This window comes from Carcharhinus amblyrhynchos, chromosome 7 (assembly GCF_965287045.1).
Source record: "Carcharhinus amblyrhynchos chromosome 7, sCarAmb.v2.hapA, whole genome shotgun sequence".
NCBI classification, from domain to species: domain Eukaryota; kingdom Metazoa; phylum Chordata; class Chondrichthyes; order Carcharhiniformes; family Carcharhinidae; genus Carcharhinus; species Carcharhinus amblyrhynchos.
Genome location: NC_137330.1, coordinates 65,011,690 through 65,034,661, shown reverse-complemented (window position 1 = coordinate 65,034,661; position 22,972 = coordinate 65,011,690). Strand labels below are relative to the sequence as shown.

At 40.6% G+C, this 22,972-nt stretch overlaps 1 protein-coding gene across 2 annotated transcripts in view; it reads left to right on the top strand.

Moving 5' to 3' along the window:
• Positions 1 to 22,972, top strand: part of trmt11 (tRNA methyltransferase 11) — a 64,384-nt gene that overhangs the window by 8,630 nt on the left and 32,782 nt on the right. For both annotated transcript variants that reach the window (XM_080193307.1, XM_080193306.1), the window contains exons 6-11: positions 1,229 to 1,363; positions 3,833 to 3,989; positions 6,826 to 6,906; positions 8,776 to 8,940; positions 9,760 to 9,832; positions 16,963 to 17,094. In XM_080193307.1, the coding sequence (XP_080049433.1) occupies positions 1,229 to 1,363; positions 3,833 to 3,989; positions 6,826 to 6,906; positions 8,776 to 8,940; positions 9,760 to 9,832; positions 16,963 to 17,094 (743 nt within the window). The remainder of the gene's footprint in view (positions 1 to 1,228; positions 1,364 to 3,832; positions 3,990 to 6,825; positions 6,907 to 8,775; positions 8,941 to 9,759; positions 9,833 to 16,962; positions 17,095 to 22,972) is intronic.

Below are 22,972 nucleotides of genomic sequence, written 5' to 3'. Positions count from 1 at the left end.
TGGGATTATGTGAGCTGCTTTTTTCAAAGAGCTATCCTGGTCACAATGAGCCGAATGGTCTCCATGTGCCTGCTAAAACCATTGTACGATTCTAATGACACGAGTAGCGTTGGTGGTAGCACCATCACTTCAAAGCTGCACATCATTCTGACTTGGACATATATTGCTATTCCTTCATTTGTTGGATTAATATCCTGATGTCACCTTCTATACCACTGTGGAAACACCATTACCCACAAAGGATTGCAGTGGTTCAGAGAGAAGACCATAATTTCCTTCTTAGGGAGGGGTGGGTATTATTAGTCTTTTCAAATCAGGGAAAGTAAAATCAAAACACCCAGCAGTTGGAGTAGGAATGTGTAAGATGCGATCTGCTGGGAAACATGTGAGTGGAAACTTCCCTGAGAGTCAGGGAGAATGATGGGATCTAGTTAGGGTGCCAGCTGATTAGAAAAGCTACATTGGCTGAGGAAAATGTGGTAGAAGATTCCTGGATACACAAGTAAGGTTAGGATAATCTGCTGGTTATTTTACTAAATTAGTATTCCTGAGGTTGAGAGTTCAAATGCCACCATGGCAGCTTGTGATATATGTGACAGTTCTTCATCAGAAAAATGATTATACAAATTTCTAGTTTGTTGGAGACACCCAGCTGAATCATCACCAATTGATGCAAAGGACTCACAACATCTACCTGGCCTGGCCCACACATGTTTCCAGTCACCCAATGTGTGAATGACTCTTGAGGCTCTTGGGACAACTAGGGATGTGCAGTGTCAATTTCTCCCACATCCCAAGAACTAACTAGAGGAGACAGAGAGATTCTGATGTGTTCTGTGCAAATTGCTGCAGAGACAACATCTGGTCTAGAATAAGCTTCCCCAAACTTAGCATCTTTCATCCCTGAATTTCACTGCAGAAACACTGGTTATAATGGTTAGAATTCATTTATTGCTTATAATCATAAAAATGGACTTTCAATGTTTTTGTCAATCTAAATAATGCTTACGGTATTAGAAAGTTTGAATAGAGCCTGGAGCATTCCTGCAAAAGACAATGCATCAGATCCTCAATGATAAAATGCTCTGGAGAGTAAAATAATTCTCACATTACTAATGTAACACATTCACCTCATTATTGAAGTTATCAAAAAGTTAACAAAATATTTATTCTGATTAGTGAATTCTGCTGGGTGTTAATGTGGTTTTATCCTTCATCTGTTCCACAGAATTTAGAGTTTCTTCCCTTTCAAGGGACAGTGAACCTAAAGAATCCAGAGCATGTGTTCTGGTTGCTTGAAGACTATGGCACAGACCCGAATAATGCTCCAGAGAAGCCCTTTTCTGTTTACTTTGGAAGATGGGTAAGATTTATAGAACACACACCTTTAGGGAAATTGAGTATTCGTTTATAATTCACCTTTTTTATACTCCTCCCTCGCTGTGTGAATCAAGCCAGAAAATGTCAAACATTTAACCCTTATCTGATTGAGTTAGTTGACGTCAACCAAATTGATTGTAGGATTCTTCATATGATCTTAGTTCCTGGCCTGCATGGAATCTAGCTAGGACTCCTCCTGTGTAAACTATGGTTAAAAATGCATATAGATTGAATCTTTTCTGTGATCACTTCCATGATTAAATAGCCTATGGACACTTGGGGACCAAAAAACCTACAGTGCATTTGGGGCACTTATGCTGTTCATTATTAGAGTAGATAGAGGATAGGACAGGATCCAGTTATATTGGTCTTGATCCTGAGTTGGGTACTATGTCCATCTGTGCTTGATGGGACAGCCAGGATGATATTGCCACTGGGAAAAAAAATCCTTCCCATCCTCACTGGTTCCCTAACACAATGTACACTTGAATAAAGCACGGTGGCACAGTGGCTAGCACCGCTGTCTCACAGTGCCAGGGACCTGGGTTCGATTCCAGGCTTGGATCATTGTCTGTGTGGGGTTTGCACATTCTCCCCATGTCTGCGTGGGTTTCCTCCCAGTGCTCCAGTTTCCTCCCACAATCTGAAAGACGTCTGGTGGGTGCATTGACTTGAACTGGCGCCACAGTGTGGCAACTAGGGGAATTCCACAGCAACTTCATTGCAGTGTTAATGTAAGCCTTACTTGTGACTAATAAATAAACTTTTTTTACTTTTGTTTAAAGCAGGTGTGCAGTATTCTTAAGCCAGGCAAGAGACCTTGGTTTCCTTGCGTCAGTTGAGGGCGGCACAGTGGTTAGCACTGCATATTCTCCCCGTGTCTGCATGAGTTTCCTCCCTCAGTCCAAAACTGTGTAGGTCAGGTGGATTAACCATAATGAATGTGTGGGATTATACGGATTGGATGGAGGTGAGGGCCTGGGTGGAATGCTATTTTGGAGAGTTGGTGCAGACCTGATGGGCCAGATGGCCTCTTGCCGCACTGTAGGGAGTCTATGATGAATTTCAAAGCTGATGTTCACCAAAAGAGGCCTGTTATGCTCTGCTCTTTCATTTGCTTTGGTAGCTGTCCAACACCAACAGTTTCGCTTTTCCCACCCATCCCCTCATTCTCTACCATTGGGAGCTCACCTGATTATATAAATAACCTGATCCTGAAAATTGCAGTGGGACAGGCTGAAAATTATGTGGTGCACCTATGATCCTGCTCCATCCTATTATGGAGAACAGGAGCATCAGCTTTTAGAGACTTACTATCGAGGCAGACACTTGAAGAGTGGACACTTGACCAAGAGGGAGTAGGGAGTATTTAGCTATTGCACTGTCCCCTCCAAGCGCCAGTAAGTTCAAGAAAAGTGAAGGGGAGTTAAGGGATCTAAAATAAAAATGTTCCCATATTGAGGAAAAGCACTTTCTTTAAGTGATTTAGCATCCTTCCCTCTTCAAGACTTTGATAAGATCATCTGCTGTGCTTCTTTTAAAGGCTGATTAAGCCGATTCTGGAAATGCAAAGTCTGCTACATGTGAAGGTTGCCTCCCTGCATTCTTAGGGATGCGGTCACCTTCCATCCTGTGAACATGCCCAAGCTATCAAAGCCTTCTTGATTATTGCTCGCATGATTAAAATATTTGCCCAGAATGGATTGCTTTAATGGTGACTTTGTGATGCAGTGTGCTGTGGACACCAGTCATGTACGTTATTAAACCTTTTTTGTTGCTAGGTGAAAGTTGTCCAGGCTTTGCTGCCATGCAGCAATGTGTGGAGCAACAGGCCTCATAGACAAACATCATAGTCCTATGGGTCAGTTTGTTGTTCCATGCCCATTTTGTTAGTTGGCCAAAGTTGGTGGTTGCATTTCCAGTGTATGTGCTGAGTTTTTCACCATGAGACTGGTCCTCTGACACCAGCGATCCCAAGGTAGCAGTATTTGCTGAAGACTTTCGGTGGTAGGTTGCTGAGTTTGATCACAGACAGACACAACGTGCCATCCCATAACCATAGTTTATTGACACTGGTGGAAAGGGAAAACGTGACACAAGCATGGGACAGAAGACTCATGAGCGTTTAGAGCTGGTCTGTCTGTACAACATCTTCATTATACAGGAGTTCTCTGATCAGGACATGCTTCACTTTTGTCTTGGCTTTCAATCCTGTTAAATTGAGGAAATTAAGCAATAAACAATGAAGGATTAATATAATTTTGAACTGATAAATTCATCAATTTTGTTGAAGTTAGAAATCTTGATTAAAAGTATTTATATATCTCTTTTAATTTTTGTTTGTTTTAATTAGCATTGATCAGAAAAAAATAGAAATAGTATACCTTAAAATGATTTGGAGAATTAAAGAAATAAATTCTGAACCTGCTATCATGATTTGTTTCTGTTTTAGCTTGCTGATGGTCGAAGAGGACTAATCAATGTGTACAGTGTGAAGAAGCGTCACTTCATTGGTAATACCAGCATGGATGCGGGTCTCTCCTTTCTAATGGCAAATCACGCTAAAGCAGGAGCTAATGATTTGGTATTTGATCCATTTGTGGGAACAGGTAAATACAAGATTCATGAAGCACATACCAAGTTCACACTTTATTCCATTTTTGCTTGCTAAGAATTTAGTTTCTTTTCCCTTTATGCCTTAAACAAATCTAAGGACAAATTGTACAGAAAATATACAGACGCAACTTAAACAGTCGCTTGGTGATTCTGAACTTGAATATTGCTGAAAAGAGAGACGTTCTGCAGAAGCTTTTCATCTTCCATTCATCAGGTCAAATGCAAAAATGATAAATTTCAAATGATCCACATGATATTGATGCATGTGTGATACTGGTACATAGATTGTAAGTCTCAGTGATTGGTTAATTGAATCGAAAAGCATGTTCCTTCAGTCATTCATAAAAGGCAGAGTGGAGATCATACTTGATCAGCAAGTGCTTGCAAAACCCAAAACAAAATTACCACTGTTAGAAGTAATTCTGTGATTGGGCAGCACTTGCTGAATAATCCTGTGTGTGCTAATAGCTGTACTAACAGTTCAAGATAAACAGTCAAGTTTGTAGTGTTGCTCATTTACACTCACTACAAGTCACATACATTCATATATGGCAGAACCTCTTCTCTGTAAACAAAATGAATATGTTCAAGCCTACTATCTTTTCTGAATTACCTGGAAATTTGAAGAGCTTATATTCCTCGAACACTTTTTCCATGACAATGCTTCAGTCAATCTGTCAGCGCCCTTTTCTCTTGTAGTAAAATTGTTGCGATTGTTTAAATTTTTTGCATTTGTTTCTGATGCCAGTTGATGACAATTTAGTTTAATTTCAGGTTGTTATCTGTTACTTTCTAAAACAATGCATTTTACATTCGTTCTTTAAAGACTTAGCATGTTTTCAAACTTTTGTGTTCGCCTTACTTGGGTATGTTTAAGACATGTTTTACGGATAGCTTGGATTGGATTTTTTCCTTTGTCTTTATAATTTATACGATTGGCATTATGTTTACATCTTTCTAAGTACCTTAGCAATAGTTGTTGACCTAAAGACGTGGATTTTGCAGTTAGCTGTGAATGAACATTGCACATTTCCCTATGCTTATGCTCTACCATAGAATTTCTGTGTGTTCTAATACTGGGATTTGCAGTATCAGACAGTTAAAACAACACAGCATCCTCCATTGGGCATCTGGAACCTGTGTGAACAAGACAAGCACTGGTGTGTCCTCTCAACCAAACAACCTGAAAAATTCTTATTGAGGTCTGCAGAGTTTAAACCAAGACGTGTAAGCTAGAATGCTAATTCAATGTTGAATCATACACAGAAAGTGAAATAAAGATGGGGGTCAAAACGAGGAGACAAAAAAAGTAAAATTTTATTATTTTTAGTTTTGTTGAATCTCTACCAGTAATTAATATCTGGAGGAATATGACTCCACAATTTTAAAACTTCCTTTTCAGTGACCAATAAATTGCTTGGCAGTAGTTACGACTTACCATACTGTTAAAAATCACTTCTGCTTGAATGGACAAGTTCTCTCTTTTTCTGCCACGTTTAGTTGGCAGCTCATGTGTAAGTGCCATAAGTGCAAGCTTGGCGTATATTTTAATGCCAGATCTCTCTGTGAGGCATCAACCTGTGGAGGAACGGGACAAGCTTCCTGATTTCCACTTTTAACTGTGCATGTGCTGACACTGCAAGTTGCTGCCTGATTTACTCTAATGATGGTGAACATTGATAAGAACATAATATAAGAACGTAAGGAACAGGAGCATGAATAGGCCATTTTGACCCTGTAGCCTGCTCCACAATTCCACTTTCGTAATATGAATGAATGAGGCTTTAATTCACTTTGCTACCTGACTCCGCAACCCCCCAAGAATTCCATAGATTAACAACCCTCTGAGAGAAGGAATTCCTCATTGTTAAGAGTAAGACCCCTTATTTTGAAACTCTACCCTCTAGTTTTAGATCACCCCACGAGAAGAAGCATTCTCTTAGCATCAACCCTGTCATTCACCTTCTGAGTTTTATGTGATTCAATATGAGAACCTCGTATTCTTCTGAATTTCTGTAAGTACCGGTTCAGGCTGTTCAAAGACAGTCCCTTCATTCCAGGAATCAGCCTAGTCAACATTCTCTGAGCTGCCTCCGATGCGATTATATCAGTCCTCAGACCAAAATTGTATGCAGTATTCTGGATGAGATTTCACCAATGCCCTGCACAATTGTAGCAAAGCCTCCTTACTTTAATACCCCATCCCTCCTGCAATAAAAATTTTCCTGCGTAACTATTTGACATACTTCCATGCTAACCTTTTGTGATACCCCCCACCAAAAATAGAAAAGCATAATATTATTTAAATGGAGAGACATGTAGAATGATGCACTGTAGCTGGATCTAGGCATCCTCATACATGAGGCAAACTGTTGCTTTCACTGTTACTCCTATTGTGATATCCAGGTCAATGATTTTCCTACTTATGGGAAAGTTATTTTCTTCAGATAGATCCTGTTGTTTGCGACAGGACACTGCGCATGTCAACAAAGCTGTGCTCCACAATCCAAGGTTGGGGCACTACAGTCCATTGACTTGAGACAAGCCATTTCCATCTGATCAGTTGTGAAACTAAACTATACAGACCTGTTTTCAAATGTCAAGAGTGGGGGACAGTCAAAGTGAATAGTCATTTTCAGTTTGTTTTCTGATGAGGAAGTGGGTGGGGCATGCCTGCTGTCTCCTGTCAATGTTCCTGTTTGAGATGGGGAAACCCCCGCAGAGCTTCAGGCTAGCAATCCTATATAAATTCATTGCAGTATTGTATTGATAGTTGAATATCCTGATACAGCAGTTCATGTTTATGTGATCATATCTTGTTTTTTCTAGGTAGTCTTCTTGTAGCTTGTGCTCATTTTGGAGCGTATGTATGTGGGACTGACATTGACTATAACATTATTCATGGACGTGGTAAGTAAGCACATGAGAAAACAACCAAACCCTTTCATAAAGTTTTGCTTTGTTAATGAAGAAATATTTTCTTGGTTAAAAGCAAATTAGAGAAGATTTACTTCTTTAGCTTTGCTGGGGAAATTGGTGTTTCTTTAAAACAAAATCACTGATAAAACTTTTCCCCCTTTAAGTTCACTTCAGTTGGTTAACATTTGAGTTAGATAATACATATTCTGTGAAAGGAAACAGCACCTTACGTTTACATAGCATCAATAACAGTTAAACAAAAGCCCCAATGAATTCATGGAAAAAAATTGGTCAACGTACACCACGCTATGGTGGGGGAGATTAGGGTGAGTAATTGAAAGCGAGGTTGATAAAGTATTGTTAAGGTTTAGTTCTGTGGTACTCTTACCTTTGATTTAGAGGTTAAAACTGCACTTCACGGTTTGTTTTAGGCTGGATTGTGTATTTTATTCCCAGTGTTGTACAGAGGGAGTGCTACATTGTTAGAGGTGTTGTATTTTGGTTGAAGTGTGAACCAAGACCCCATCTGCAGGCTCTGAACGATGTAAAAAAAATCCAGTGGCAGAATTCGCAAAAGAGTAAAGAAAATTTCCTAGTGTTTTGTTCTATATTCTGCAACCACTTGCATCAGAACAGATTAACTGTTATTCATCTGATTTCTGTTTGTGTGATCCTGCAGTCTGCAAATTTGCTTGCATTTAGCAAGTGTTTACTTGCTTTTAAGGCTTTGTAGAACATCCTGAGAGCTTGAAAGATACAAAATAAATACAAATTATTTCCCTCTGTTTTGAAAGAGGGGGAGAAGAATGGAGAATGAAGGGGTTTCAGGTAGGCAAGTCTGGGATAAAGACAGTGGTAAGTTTTATGGTATAGTACAATAAAATGAAAAATGACATGGATTTCTTTCTTTCATGGGACATGAGCGTTGCTGGCAAAGCCAACATTTGTTTCCCATCCCTAATAGTGGCTAAACTGAGACCATTTCAGAGGATGGTGAAGAATTACATGTAGATCAGACCAGGTAACAGTAGCAGGTTTTCTTCCGTAAAGGACATTGGTGAACAGATGAGTTTTTACAACAATCAATGATGGTTTCACGGTCACTAGCTTTCAGTTCCAGATTTAATTAATTGAATTTAAATTCCACCAGCCAGCATGGCTGGATTTGAACCCATGTCCCCAGACCATTAGCCTGGTCCTCTGGGTTACTAGGCCACTGACATTACACCATGCCACTATCTCCTCTATAATATGATAATATTCAGAAGGGCAAAGGGTATGAAGAACAATTGGTAAAGGTTGCAAAGGGCTGTGCAGTGCAGGAATCTGAAGATGAGCTGATGTTTACTATGTTGGGAGGCACTCTAGGTCAATGAGTTTGGGGGCAATGAGGTTAGTGGGATTTGATGAGACAGAATTAGGCCGTTTTAGTTTGGACATGTTGGAGTATATGAAGGATTGGAGGCGAGAAAGGAGAACGTTGGAATTAGCAAGTCTGGAATTTACAAAATATGCATAAGCTGGGGCTGAGAGTTAATGTTACGAATTGAAGTAAGTGCTCTTGGGGATGAATGGCAGGAGTGGGGGTGCACTGGGGGTTGAAAACATTGTAAAAGCAAAGGGAAAAGGCAAATGATAGGACTAAATAGAAAACACATGAAAGGAGCATAAAATATGCAAATGGAGAGCGTAAGCATGAAAAAGAAACAGATTGGGAAAAGTCAATGTAATAAAGTGAAAATAATAGGATAAAAGTAATTTCACATCTGTTAGGCACAGAGTAGAATTTGTGTACTCTGAACTAAAGGTCAGTTTAATTATGATGGAGTGATTACTGTCAACCAATTTGTATTTCTGCAGGGAAGGCCAGCAGGAAGAACCAGAAATGGAGAGGGCCAGATGAGAACATTCGGGCAAACCTTCGCCAGTACGGCTTGGAGGAATTCTATGTTGATGTGCTTGTTTCTGATGCATCAAAAAATATTTGGAGGAGAGGGAAATTGTTCAATGCAATTATCACAGATCGTAAGTTGATACTGAAGCATGGTGAAGTTTGAATGTACTGAAGGGGAGAAGAGGTTGAGCAGCATATTTTGCATTTTGTTTTAACTGCAGGGTCAGCTCTTTGCAGCTTCCTAACAACATTGTTCACCAACTCGAGCCAGTGTTCGATTTGAGCTCAAGGTTTCTCTGCAGGGTTTTGTAGGTTTCCCACCTTCTGGCCTTGTTTTGAGAATGAGTAGCATTAAAACAGGGTGGAGAAATTTTGAGAACAGTGAATAGAGCATATTCTTGTGCAACGTGCATCGAATCAATACAATTGACTTGCACCTATGCAAAAAGTACAAATGGGTTTTTGTGAACGTTGTATCGTAAAGAAAAAAGGCATTTTGCAAAGCAGTCAGGACATCATAAAATGTTTTACAGCCAATGAAGTACATTGGTAGCGTAGTTACTGTTCTAATGTACATGGTTACTATACGTATAATTCACTATTATTCTTCATACGAGTCAATATGTCTTTAAAAAGAGATTGGGCCCATTTGGTGAATATTTTATGCTGTCATTTGGGTAAAAACGAAACACAATCTTTTAAAATGTTGAAGAGCTTCCTTGAACATGTTTTTCTGCTGTAATTGCTTGTAAAATCTCCTAATGCTGACTAATTTGTAGTTTAAAGTGTGTTTATGTTTAGATTTCACCTGTGCCCAGAAATCATTCCATGGTTAATTATGTCAAAATGACCCAGGAATTGAATATAAATAAAATGTTAGTCACCTTAATTGTTGAGATGCAAAAGATCCCTTTTGTTTAGTCTTTTTGTCAAATTGTTTTTTTTTCTAGCTCCATATGGTATAAGGGAATCCACAAGGAAAACAGGATCACAGAAAGAAATTTTAAAACCAACAGAAGAATAGTAAGTATTAATTTGATTTGAACAATTAAAAACACCTCTGGATGCAGCAAATACTAACAGCTAAGCAATTTTAGGTAACATTATAGGATAAAGGTTTTGGAAATATTTGAAGTTTTGAAGTTATTTTACAAATCGATTGCTACCTTATGGGGGGAGTTTCTGAGCCTGCTTGCTCCGATCATAACCACAATGGCCAGGAGAATCAAGCGTTGGTGCAAAAGCAGGCATGGATATTAAAGTGACAAGACAACTTCAGAATTAGCGCAGCCGACAGGCAGGAATGCAAATATTGATCACGGGGCTGCCTGAAATCACCTTGCCAGGGATGATCCTTAGGCTAGAAGGGATAGTCCAGCCACAACACCCCTTCCCTGGTGGCGAGCCGCCCCCTGCCCGAGCCCAGCCAATCCCCAGCACCCTTGAGGGACACTTCCTCTGCAGCCTGGTATCAGCAGAGGGACAAATGGCCACTGGACCTACCTCCTTGAGGCCCCACTGGGCCCAAGGCACTAGGCCAGGGTGTCAGTGCCAGGGCACCAACTGAGGGATCTGATGGGGAAAGAGAGTTTGAGTGGGGGTGTTGGGGCGGGGGGGTGGTCTGAAGGAGAAGAGAGGCTGAGTGGGAGGCCTTAGCGGGGAGGGAGGCTGAGTGCTGAGTCAGGATGCGAGGGAGTTGGGTCACCCTCATGCCTGCATGATAGGGGTGCAAGATCTTTGGTGAGCATCACCACCAGGGGTGTTACTCCCCTGGTCAGTGTGGGGCCATCATTTATTTTTTTGTTGGGGTTGGGATGCCGTCTCCGAGAGCAGAGATCGGGTTGCCATTTAAAAATGACGACCCAATCTTGGACTAGTGGGGCTGGCTGGCGGGCTGTCCACGATGCATTCATTAGCACCTACCTGCTAGACACTGCTAGATCCTCCAGGTTTCCCACTGGCGTGGGCATTTGGTCCCCATTTAGGAGAATCACGGCCATGGTAAAATATTTTCAAGCAGCCTCATGAAGATGTAGCAATTTGGTTTCCTTTCTTTATCAGTTGCTGTCTGATCGACATCCACTTATGGTTCCCTTTGCTTTACTAAATGCAGACATGTAAGAATGGCCTAGGAGATGATTTAAAGTGAATTTGCTGCTGGTAGTGGTTGTGTATGTAGCAATGCTCAGTTGTGTGTTTTTCTGGGGCTAACCTTATAGGCAGGTTAAAAGGACAGTATATTAAAATGTTCCAAGTTAGTTGCTGCAATTAGTCAATTAAAACGGAGAGAGGTTCCAGCAGTGTTGAAGGAAGATTCATTTTTCTAAGATTAACTTAGATATGTTGCCATTTTTCCTTTTTTGTAGATAGAGATTAGGGAAGCAGGGGTTGGGTGAATACTTCGAACAGAAAACTCTCTCTTCAGATAGTCTTTCATGTTTAAAAACTCAGCAACTTGAATACATTCTGAATCATGAGACATGGAGGAGAATTTGAATTTCCCTTTGCTTGGCAGAAACGGGGCCGAAAGGAAATTAAACTCCTCGAAATACCCTTATTGCTCGTTTCAGTCCCAAGGTTATTTTATTGTTGTTGTTCTTTTGGACAATTGAGACATGACTCCTTAAATACATGCTAATTGGGATCCTATCAGTTGGTGAGGCCGCAGCTGGAGTACTGTGTGCAGTTTTGGTCGCCGCACTTACGCAAGGATATTTTGGCCTTGGAGGGAGTGCAGAGGAGGTTTACTAGGCTGATACCGGAGTTGAGGGGGTTGAGCCATGAGGAGAGGCTGAATAAACTAGGCTTGTACTCGTTAGAGTTTAGAAGAATGAGGGGAGATCTCATTGAGACGTATAAGATGATGAATGGGATGGATAGGATAGAGGTGGAGAGACTCTTCCCGCTCAGAAAGGACAGTAGGACTAGGGGGCACCGCCTCAAGATAAAGGGGGGGTGGTTTAGAACTGAGTTGAGGAGGAACTTCTTCACTCAAAGGGTGGTGAATCTCTGGAATTCTCTGCCCGTTGAAGTGGTGGAGGCTGCCTCGCTAAATATTTTTAAGACGCGGGTTGATGGGTTTTTGATAAGCGAGGGGATTAAGGGTTATGGGGAGAGGGCGGGAATGTGGAACTGAGCCACGACAGATCAGCCATGATCTTATTGAATGGCGGGGCAGGCTCGAAGGGCTAGATGGCCTACTCCTGCTCCTATTTCTTATGTTCTTAAAGGATACTGATGCTATTTTAACTGCCCACTGTGCACAATATCCACTGCACAGGCCCTGTAAGGAAAGTTAAAAACTTATCTTTATGGAAGCAGAAGGAGCAGGAGTGCTACTCCAGACACCACAAAAGGAGTTTGGATTTCTCCCACCCTCCCTTTCCAACAAACCTTCTAAACTAAGCTGTCTGACGGCCTCTAGGTGGCTGACCGCCACAGGCCAGCAACTGCCAATCTGTCTTTGAATTCCTGTTGTGGATGACCAGTTGAATGGATGGATGATAAATGAGGCCTGGCCAAAGGAATGGAGTGGGCTTCCTATTCTGGATCCCGGGTCGCATCTTGCTGGCTTCCTTCTTTCTAGTTATGCTTCAAGATGTCAAGTTCAACCCCTAGGTGGCACCATTTATCTCTACTTACAACACAAATATTGACTCTGCTAAATACAAATCTCAAAAAAAGTGCAGGGAAAGGGTAAGGTGGAGTTTTTTTTGTTCTTTTCATTTGGAAGAAATGAATACATGTACTCCACAGATGTTGAAATATCTAAAGCTATATTTGAAAGTGGTCTGGAGGCTTAGAATTGATTGTCAATGTGTTTTACTGCTTGAGAACAGTAAAGCATATAGAATGCTGAACAGTGTCACTGAAAGGCTAGAAACTCTATAGTGTGTTCGTCAAACCACAGTTTGAATACTGTGAACCATTCCAGTCACAGTGACACAGGAGATATTCAGGTGCTGGAGGCAATACAGAAAAGAGCCAGGAGGCTGATTCCTTGTGTCAATGTTTTGAAGTAAGACTGGGGAAACTTGGACTCTTCAGCTTCAAAAGGAAAAGACAGAGAGGTGATGGAGCTACTTAAAACTGTAAATTTTTATGGGAAGTGTTCATCCAAAAAAAAATTTCCCGAATGAATTATAAACCCAAACAGTGAGGAGCAGTGGAGGATCTTTAAGGAGATCTTTCTTGGTGCTCAGCAGAAATTTATTCCGATGGTCAAAAAGGATAGTAGGAGGAGAGGTAATAAGCCGTGGATAACGAAGGAGGTGAAGGAAAGTGTTAAATTAAAAGCGGAGGAATTTAGAGTAGCTAAGAGTAGTGGGCGAGAAGAGGATTGGGAGAGGTTTAAATGTCAACAAAGATTGACAAAGAAGTTGATAAAGAAGGGTAGGAGAAACTATGAAGCTGGGCTAGCGCTTAATATAAAAAAGGATAGCAAGAGTTTTTATAAATATATAAAAAGGAAGAGGCTGGCTAGGGTGAATGTTGGTCCTTTAGAGGATGAGAAAGGGGACCTAGTGGTAGGGGATGGGGATATGGCTAAGGTATTGAATAACTTTTTTGTTTCTGTCTTCACGGAGGAGGACGTGAATAATTTGCCGGGTGTTAGCGATGGAAAGGTGGTAGGACTGGAGGGTCTTAATGACATTACTGTTACTAGAAAGGCGGTGCTCGACAGACTGGAGGGGCTGATTGTGGACAAGTCCCCAGGACCGGATGGAATGCATCCGAGGGTTCTGAAAGAAATGGCGGCGGTGATAGTGGATGCCTTGGTGGTTATTTTCCAGACGTCGCTGGATTCCGGGGAAGTGCCGGATGATTGGAAAACGGCTAATGTTACGCCGTTGTTTAAGAAGGGTGCCAGGCAAAAGGCGGGGAATTATAGGCCGGTTAGTTTAACGTCTGTGGTAGGTAAAATGTTAGAATCTGTCATTAAGGAGGAAATTGCGAGGCATCTTGAAGGGAATTGCTTGATAGAGCAGACGCAGCACGGTTTCATTAAAGGGAAGTCGTGTCTGACAAATTTACTGGAGTTCTATGAGGATGTGTCTAGGGCGGTGGATAGAGGAGAGCCGGTGGATGTGGTCTTTCTAGATTTTCAGAAGGCGTTTGACAAAGTACCTCACAAGAGGTTATTGCAGAAGGTCAAGGGACATGGAGTTGGGGGTAGGGTGTTAGCGTGGATAGAGGATTGGTTGTCAAATAGGAGGCAGAGAGTGGGGGTCAACGGGTGCTATTCGGATTGGCGGCTGGTGACTAGTGGAGTGCCCCAGGGGTCGGTGCTGGGGCCTCAGCTTTTTACCATTTACATAGATGATCTGGAGGAGGGAACCGAGTGTAGGGTGTCGAAATTTGCTGATGACACCAAGATTGGGGGAACGGCAAATTGTGCGGAGGGTGTGGAGAGTCTGCAGAAGGATCTAGATAGGCTGGGCGAATGGGCCAGGAAATGGCAAATGGAATTTAATGTTGGCAAGTGTGAGGTGGTCCACTTTGGTAGGAAGAATGGTAGGAAGGACTATTACTTACGGGGCGCAAAACTGCAGCAGGCGACGGTGCAGAGGGACCTCGGGGTCCTTGTGCATGAGTCGCAAAAACCCAGCTTGCAGGTGCAGCAGGTGGTCAGGAAGGCGAATGGGATGCTGGCCTTCATAGCGAGGGGGATTGAATATAAAAGTAGGGAGGTCTTGCTGCAGCTGTATAGGGCATTGGTGAGGCCGCAGCTGGAGTACTGTGTGCAGTTTTGGGCGCCGCACCTGCGCAAAGATATTTTGGCCTTGGAAGGAGTGCAGAGGAGGTTTACTAGGCTGATACCGGAGTTGAGGGGGTTGAGCTATGAGGAGAGGCTGAATAAACTGGGCTTGTACTCGTTAGAGTTTAGAAGAATGAGGGGAGATCTCATTGAGACGTGTAAGATGATGAATGGGATGGATAGGATAGAGGTGGAGAGACTCTTCCCGCTCAAAAAAGACAGTAGGACTAGGGGGCACAGCCTCAAGGTAAAAGGGGCGCGGTTTAGAACGGAGTTGAGGAGGAACTTCTTCACTCAAAGGGTGGTGAATCTCTGGAATTCTCTGCCCGTTGAAGTGGTGGAGGCTGCCTCACTAAATATCTTTAAGATGCAGGTTGATGGGTTTTTGATAAGAGAGGGGATTAAGGGTTATGGGGAGAGGGCGGGAAAGTGGAACTGAGCAGCGACAGATCAGCCATGATCTTATTGAATGGTGGGGCAGGCTCGAAGGGCTAGATGGCCTACTCCTGCTCCTATTTCTTATGTTCTTATGTTCTTAAGACAGCAGGAAGTTCCCTGTGTGATTAATACAGATTTCTGGGTAGAATAGTGGATATGAGATCTCTGGAATTAAAAAACAATTAGATGCCTCACTGGGGAAGAGAAGGACCTTTCTGAATGAATGGAGGCACTGAATGACCTTCCTTATTGGCGTTTATCTCGTGAAATGGCTCTCTTGCTAATAGAAACCATTAATTTTCTATTCCTCAGGACTAACATTCCTCACTTTGATCAATCAGTTCAACCCACCCCCAAAAATAAAGTGGAAATGATTGCCAGATGATCTTAATTTAAACATCCTGTTAGAGTTTCTTTTATTTCATTGCATTCATAATTTCCTTTCAGGTTGTTCTACAAGTCAATATTCTATGTCTCTTTACAAGCTACAAATATTTCTAATATTTACATGGGTATTTTATCTTTGCAGCATGTTATAAAATATCCATTCTTCATACTTCACACTGTACAGACACATGATTAAATTCAGAGGCCACATTGATGGCTCTAACTGAAGATGTAAACTCTGTTAAAACTTTCATGGAGAAATCTCCAAAATTGTTAGAAGCAAGTAAAACATATCTGTAATTTTTAAAAAGTCTCAGATTTTAAATTGTTTATAACATGCCAAAGTTGCTAACATGATATTATCTGGACTCCAAAGCTCTCTTCTAATCACTTACTCTTTTCAGGCTAATGGACCATATTAACCCGTTAAATATTATTACTCGCATTATTGTGCTGTGATCTTATAAATGAGTAGTTGTTTATTTAAAGGGTGAAGTGTTAATTCTGTAGACCAAAATGGTCATGTTGTCACTGAGTTTTGGAAAACATAGATGTCATTAAGAAGTGGTTGAATATTGATAGAATCACTAATAGACTATAGCCTTCTATTAGTATAGTGATTTAAAGATTCTAAGCCCTTTGAAAGTGGACCCTACAGCAGTGGAAAAGTGTGAGTCTCTCCCTTTTTTGGCTGCTAAGGTCAAAGATGAACTTGGGCAGCATTCTGTATCTGCACAGTTAAATCAAAAGTGAGTATTTTACCACAGGTTAGACCTGCTTTGAGTAATGAAAGGACAGATTTTGAAATGTCACCACCACTGATTTAAAATAAGTATGAGCATCGAAAAGCAGTTTTTTTGTCAGTATGCATGGTGAAGTGGAGCAGGGAGATAGGAGACGATCTCAGAAAAGTGCAGAGGGTTTAGGTGACACACGATTCACAGCAGGCATTACACCAGGCAGTGGCTGTACAGCAGAGTTCAAACCTCCTTCAGCTAGATATCAGTAAAACTGAAGCCATGCACTCTGGTTCCCACAAACACCTACATGCCTCTAGCTTCGACTCTATCAACCTCCCAGACTGTCACCTCAGGTTAACCTCTGATGTTTGGAACCTTAGTATCAAGCCAGTATCAAAAGACATTGCACTTTTTTACCTCCCCTGCATTTTCACTAAGGCTGCTTTCTTTCACCCTTGACATTTATACCGGTTAAGTACTTACCAGATGTTCGTGAAGCATTAAAGGATAATTTTCGTCGTTGCCTTGTTGGCTTCTATTTTTCTCCACCACAAAGAAAGTAACATTTTTAGGGTCGCACACCTCAAAGCCGTCAGTCTGTCAATTTTTCTTTTAACTAGGCAATTAAGGTGAAAAATGTACTTTCCTCCTGTCTGACATTGAAAAACTCAATTCTGCCTCCATGTGCTTACTTTAAAAGCAGGGGGAAAGAAATTGAGGTAGTCAAGAACCAAATAAGAAACAAATCAATTAAAAGTTATGTACTCATCATAGAAAATAAAATTTACCTCATCAGAGGAATGATTGGATTTGTTTTTATTACTTTTCAGTATCGAAAGCCATGTTCCAGTCTCCATGAGTTATCATCTGAGTGACATTTTCATTGACCTGCTAAACCTTGCTGCAGAAAACCTGGTTATGAATGGTCGTCTGGTTTACTGGTTACCTGTATATAAACTCGAGTAAGTATCTGTTTATTTTTAGTCTTTCTCAAAATATATTGTTTTATTTCTGAACTTTCCAATATCATGTAATAACAAATCTGGTATTTGGCTTGTAGTGAATTGTTGTTGGCGCATTTTAGTGCTACTATTCTACCTTCTTAAGTGTGAAGGTATAAAGGACACTTGCTTAGGATTACTTTGTTGAGTTTTTTGAATTTTGCTTTTTTTGAAGGAGTTTATGGAATACCTAGTATCCTCCAAGAGATTGTTTTTGGATTGTCAAAAGTGCATAGTTCTTTTTTGCTATTTGGAAATTTAAAAAAATCACTTCCTGGGAAGACTTGATAGCAAAAATACTCCCTTCTAGGGCTTGGCTTGAAATAGTGCTCAAGAGTTTGATACATAGGGGATCATACCTGTGAACCCACATCCCCAAAAATCAATTAAATATTGTATTGATATTCTTATACACAGTGATGTTGTTATAGACGCATTCATTTAATTGTTTGAGCAACAACAATCTTGCAATTTATATAATGCCTTTAATGTATACAATGTCCCAACATGCTTCACAGGAGTATCGAAAAAAAAAATATGACGCCAAGTCATATCTTTTTCTTATTACATGGGATATAGGTGTCACAGGCAATTCCCATCCATATTTGCCCTTAAGCTATGTGGCGTCCTAAGCCATTTCAAAGGACAGTCAAGAGTCAACCACACTGTTAAGGTCACATGTAGGCCAGACCATGGAAGGAGCCTTCCGCCTAAAGAACATTAGTGAGCAAGATGATTTTTTACAACAGTCGTTGATGGTTGTCATAGCTACCATCATTGATGATGAACTTTTATATTACAGATTTTTTTAATGAATTTAAATTCTGCTAGCTGCCATGGTGGGTTTGAACCCATGTCTGTAGAGCATTCGCCTCGATCCCTGAATTACTAGCCTAGTAACATTACCACTGTCTTCCCTCAGAAGATATTAGACTTTAAATAGTGTCTTAAAAGAGAAAAGAGAGGTAGAGAGGTAGGTTTAGGGAGGGTATTCAGAGCTTAGGCCCAGGCCACTGAAAGCACATTCACAAATGTAGAGCAATTAAAATGCTGAAGAGGCTGGAATTAGAGGAGCTCAGATATTTTGGAGGATTGTGGGGCTGGAAGAAATTACAGAGATTGGGAACAGGCAAGACCATGGATGGATTTGAAAATAAAGGTGAGAATTTTAAAATCAAGATGTTGCTTGATTGGGAGGCTGTGAAGATAAGGGAACACAAGTGAAAGGTAAACAGAATTTGATGCAAGTTAAGACCTAAGCAGCAGAGTTTTTGATGAACTCAAGTTTATGAAGAGTAGAAAGTGGGAAACCGGCCAGGGATGTGTTGGAATAGTTGAATGTAGGGGTAACATGCATGAATGAGGGTTTCAATAGCAGATGAACTGAGTGAGGGGTGAAATGGTACAATATTCTGGAAGTGGAAATAGGTGGTCTAAAGTGGTGAACAGATTAATTTAATTTCAGACAATTGCCAGGAAGAGGAGTTAAATCAATAGCAAGAGAATACAATATTGTCAAATAATACAAAGTGTTATTCAGTTAAGAACTCATTCAATGAAACTAATAGTTGGAAGCAGAGGAAAAGCTACTAAATTAGCCCATGTGACTGTACAATTGAAATGTCAGTATTTATAGTATATAGTAGGTATGGCATTTCCTGGAAGATGCAGTCAAGGTAACCTAATATTCTTGTTGAAATCATAAAACACAGTAACACATCTGTTCCTTCACATCGTCCTCTGCATTGACATAAACATAATTCTTTGGGAAAAACAGAACAAAATCATATATTCCTTTTATTATTTTGTGGGATGTGGGTGTCACTAGCAAGGCCAGCATTAGATGTTCACCCCTACTTGTCCTTGAACTGAGTGGCTTGCTAGGCTGTTTCAGAGGGGAGTTAAGAGTCAACCAAATTACTGTGGGTAATTTGGAATACCAATCCAGTGACATTACCACTACGCCACTATCTCCTTTATATTTAATAAATTGTGGCTGTATACTCATGAAGATTGGACATTGTTTTCATTATGCAAAATTCCTTGTGGGATTCGGGTGATGTTAGCTTGAGCTTTACTGTCTGAACCTATGCACCAGTTTGTAGAAAACTCTAAACTGTACATTGTGGAACTGTATATTTAGAAATGTATTTAAATTTTGGTGTCGATCATTGATGCTCTGATACTATACGCACTTCACTTTGCAGTTTGAAAAGGCCATTATTAAAGTTTGACAGGCCCAATAAGGTATCACTTTACATGGATCTGAAGCACAATAGAATTTCCTCATGCTTATTTACGGTGCACTGTTCATGCTTAGACTAATTAGATGCTATTCAATGTTCAGTTGGGTTTTTCAAGTGGAACTGTTCACAGCAGTGCTCTCCCACCTGCTTCTAATATGTTAATAATAGTCCAACAAGAAACATATTAATGGGAAGCTTTCATAAGTAAGATTAACAGTCCAGTATTACTGTAATGTTTACAACATTGCTCATACTTTCTAGATCTTATCGGATTCATATGTTACTGTTCCATGCAGTGCAATGTGCAAAGTGCTAGCATTTTTTTGCATTTTCAAAAGCTCATGAATAAAGATATTCCCTTTGGAAACAAACCATCATCAAGTGTACTAAAGAGAGGATATGCTTTCAGTTATAGAGCGAAACATTTCATGAAATCAAGCTTTCAGTTAATTACTTTTGAACCGTCTCATTGCTGATTACTGCTCAAAGACAATATGTTTCGTTCGATCAAATGTTACAAATGGGGGATCCTTTGGAGCCAGCCATGTAACATGAGAAATATCTCCACCAGTGTAGTTAAATGGATAACTGCTGACTGGAGATATTTAAGAGTTTACCTCACAAGTGGTGATATTTATCATACCAAGCGATGGCCCTGAGATATATCCTTTTTATTACACTTGGCTTTCAAAAAAAATTAATTGTAATGTTTTGTTTTGTAAGTCAAGATGGGTTTGAGACTACTTTCTGATGTTATACATGTTGAAATTGGAGTATACTTTCCCTATACCTAATAGGACCATATAAAGTGATATCTAATACAGGCCTATCAGATTTAAGTACACAAATATTGCTGAGATGTTGCTGATTATCATTTTAGAAATTGTGTATAAAAATGATTGTTCAATTATTTCAGAAATATTTGCTCGCAAGGAAGCTGCAAATAATAAACTTCAGGCCATAATGTACCTGCAAATGATATGATGCAGGGCTATAGCATGAAAAAATAGCATCAAGAACTATCTGGCTGAAGCAACACAGCCGAAGCATCAAATAACATTGAAGCTCACAAATACAAAAGGAAATCTTGTATGACATGCAAATTCTTGCACAGCCTTTAATTTCCCCCACATATAAAAAAGTCATATCCATAGATCAAGGTTTATGTATGAATTTTGGCTTAAAACGAACTTGCTTGATCTCATACTTGCTGTCTCTGCAGAAATTGATAATGAATAATCACCATTGTCTTTTTAATTTTTGACAGTGAAATCCTGCTGTGGCAGTGTCACCTGGAATATAGTTCTCATATCACTCAGTGGCACACTAACAGGAGACAGTGTTTAAGCACACACTTGAATCAAGCCAAATTAAATTGGGGACGATTTATACTGCATTCACCTGATGTTAACTGTAAAGGACTCAAAATGGCAGTGGTGGTCCTGTGGCCCCCTTTAAAAACACAAATGTGGCCTGCTGCCTGTTGTAAGGGATCTAGTGCAGGGTGTTAAAAGCGAGCACTGTTTCAGAGATAAGCTTCTTTTAAGATATAGATTGTGGGTCCTTTCATGTAAATAGGACCCAGATTACCATTTAAGGTCTGAACTGGTCAGAGCCTGTGTGGTGCTGTGCAGGTGAGGTGATGGAACCAAAAAGAACCAGCTGCACTCCACTGCAACTGTTGCTGGCTATCGCAGTCTGACTTTCAGGCTGCAATCCTGGGACCCTGATTAACATGCTCTGTAATTGGTTTCTGAAGGTCAAAATATATCCCATTAAATCCTATGTTCCTGCTGAACTCTTGTTTTTATCTTAACTCAGCTTCCAATGGCTGCTTGATATCCATTCATGGTGCTGATTTTACAGAGGTGGTGCTTCAAGTGGTAAAAGACTGGGAAAGCCTTAGCTCTGAAAGTATTAGTCCTAAATTTATGCCCCTTTGTTACCAATTCAATGTTGGAAATAACCTTTGCCTATTTATCTTCACCATATCCTTTCCTTTTTCCTTCTGTTAGATTTCCCCATGTGTTAACCTTCTGCTCCTGTGGATAAAAATTTGGCATTTTGTGGATGTATTATTTTAAGTCTGCCCTCTCATCATTGTTATCAACTAGCAAATCAATGTTGCACTTTTGTCCAGGGCTCTAATATTATTTTGCAATGGGGTGCCCAAAACAGCACACGTGATATTGTGACTGTACCCTAAGTCACGTTGATTCACTGTCAACTCCTCACCTTTGTATTCCATGTTCCTAGGTATAATGCACAGGAAATCATTTACCTTTTCATGGCTTTTTTGATGGTTAATTCTATGCTCTGCAACAATTTCTGTATTTGCACCTTAGGTTTCTCTCAGCTCCACTCCATTGAAGGTGATCCCCACTTAGGGTTTAGTTCCATTTTTTAAAAGTTACATAATAAGGATAGTACATCAAAATTTTATATTTGGTGTCTGGATTTTCAGATTTGCTTTCATCTGCTGACTCAGGACAATAATTGTGTGGAACCTTTTAGTTCATCTCTGGAAAAAAAATGTGTACTTGGGTAAATAGTTCCAGCAGGGGATGCTACAAACCAAGAATTCAGCCAAATCAGAAAATGCTGGATTGAATTGTATAAATGCAATCCTTATAAACTTATGAAAATATTTTCATAGCCTGCATTAGATTAGCTGTTACAGATCTTCCAATGCTGCTATTTGGGCTGATGCAGGCTAGGAAGATTCGGTTTCACAGCCATGAGAACTGATGTGTTCATGGCTAAGATCTAGAGAGGGATGATGTCCTCTGTGCACTATATGTACTGAAATCATAAACTATTTTATAAACATTATATTTACAATTTCTCTCCAGATAGTACATTGAGAAGATTGTTGTCTTTGTATGGCAATCTGTAGATTGACAATTCATGTGTGTTTTATATGTCATAGTTGCTCATCTGCTTCATTGAGGAATTTAGCTCGTCAATCATAAGATTGCAATGATTGCTTTCTGTCTTGATTGCTGGGGATCATAGTGTGCAAGTCCTAATGGCAGTTACCCTGCATAGATACACACAGAAAAGTCAGATTTGCAGTGGACCATATCTAATCTTTACTTTTATTCCATCTCACTTTGCTGTAATGACTCTGTGCTGTTCTCCTTTATCAAGGATGACAGGCTATGTTAATTTGCAGAATTCTCAATAGATATCATCAGTACAGCTCCCTATTGGTAATGTATTGCACATTGTTGGGTGAGTTTAGGTCACTGTCCTGTTGATTATTTGTTTCTATTTTTTCTGTCCCCACACCCCTCCCCACCTCCCTCCCACCCCTCCCTTCCCCCCTCCCACCTCTCCTTTCCCCCCCCCACCTCCCCCCCTCCCCCCTCTCTCTTCCCCCCTTCCACCTCTCTCTCCCCCTCCCTCCCTCCCTCTCCCCCTCCCTCCCTCCCTCCCTCTCCCTCTCCCTCTCCCTCTCTCTCCCTCCCTTCCTCTCCTTCCCTCCCAATTTTAAATCAGGGAGCTGTTTTACCACAGAGTATTGGACCTGACGAGTTAAAATGGGATGGGTGGCCAGAAAGGTAGCATAGCAGATACTGACTTTCTGAATT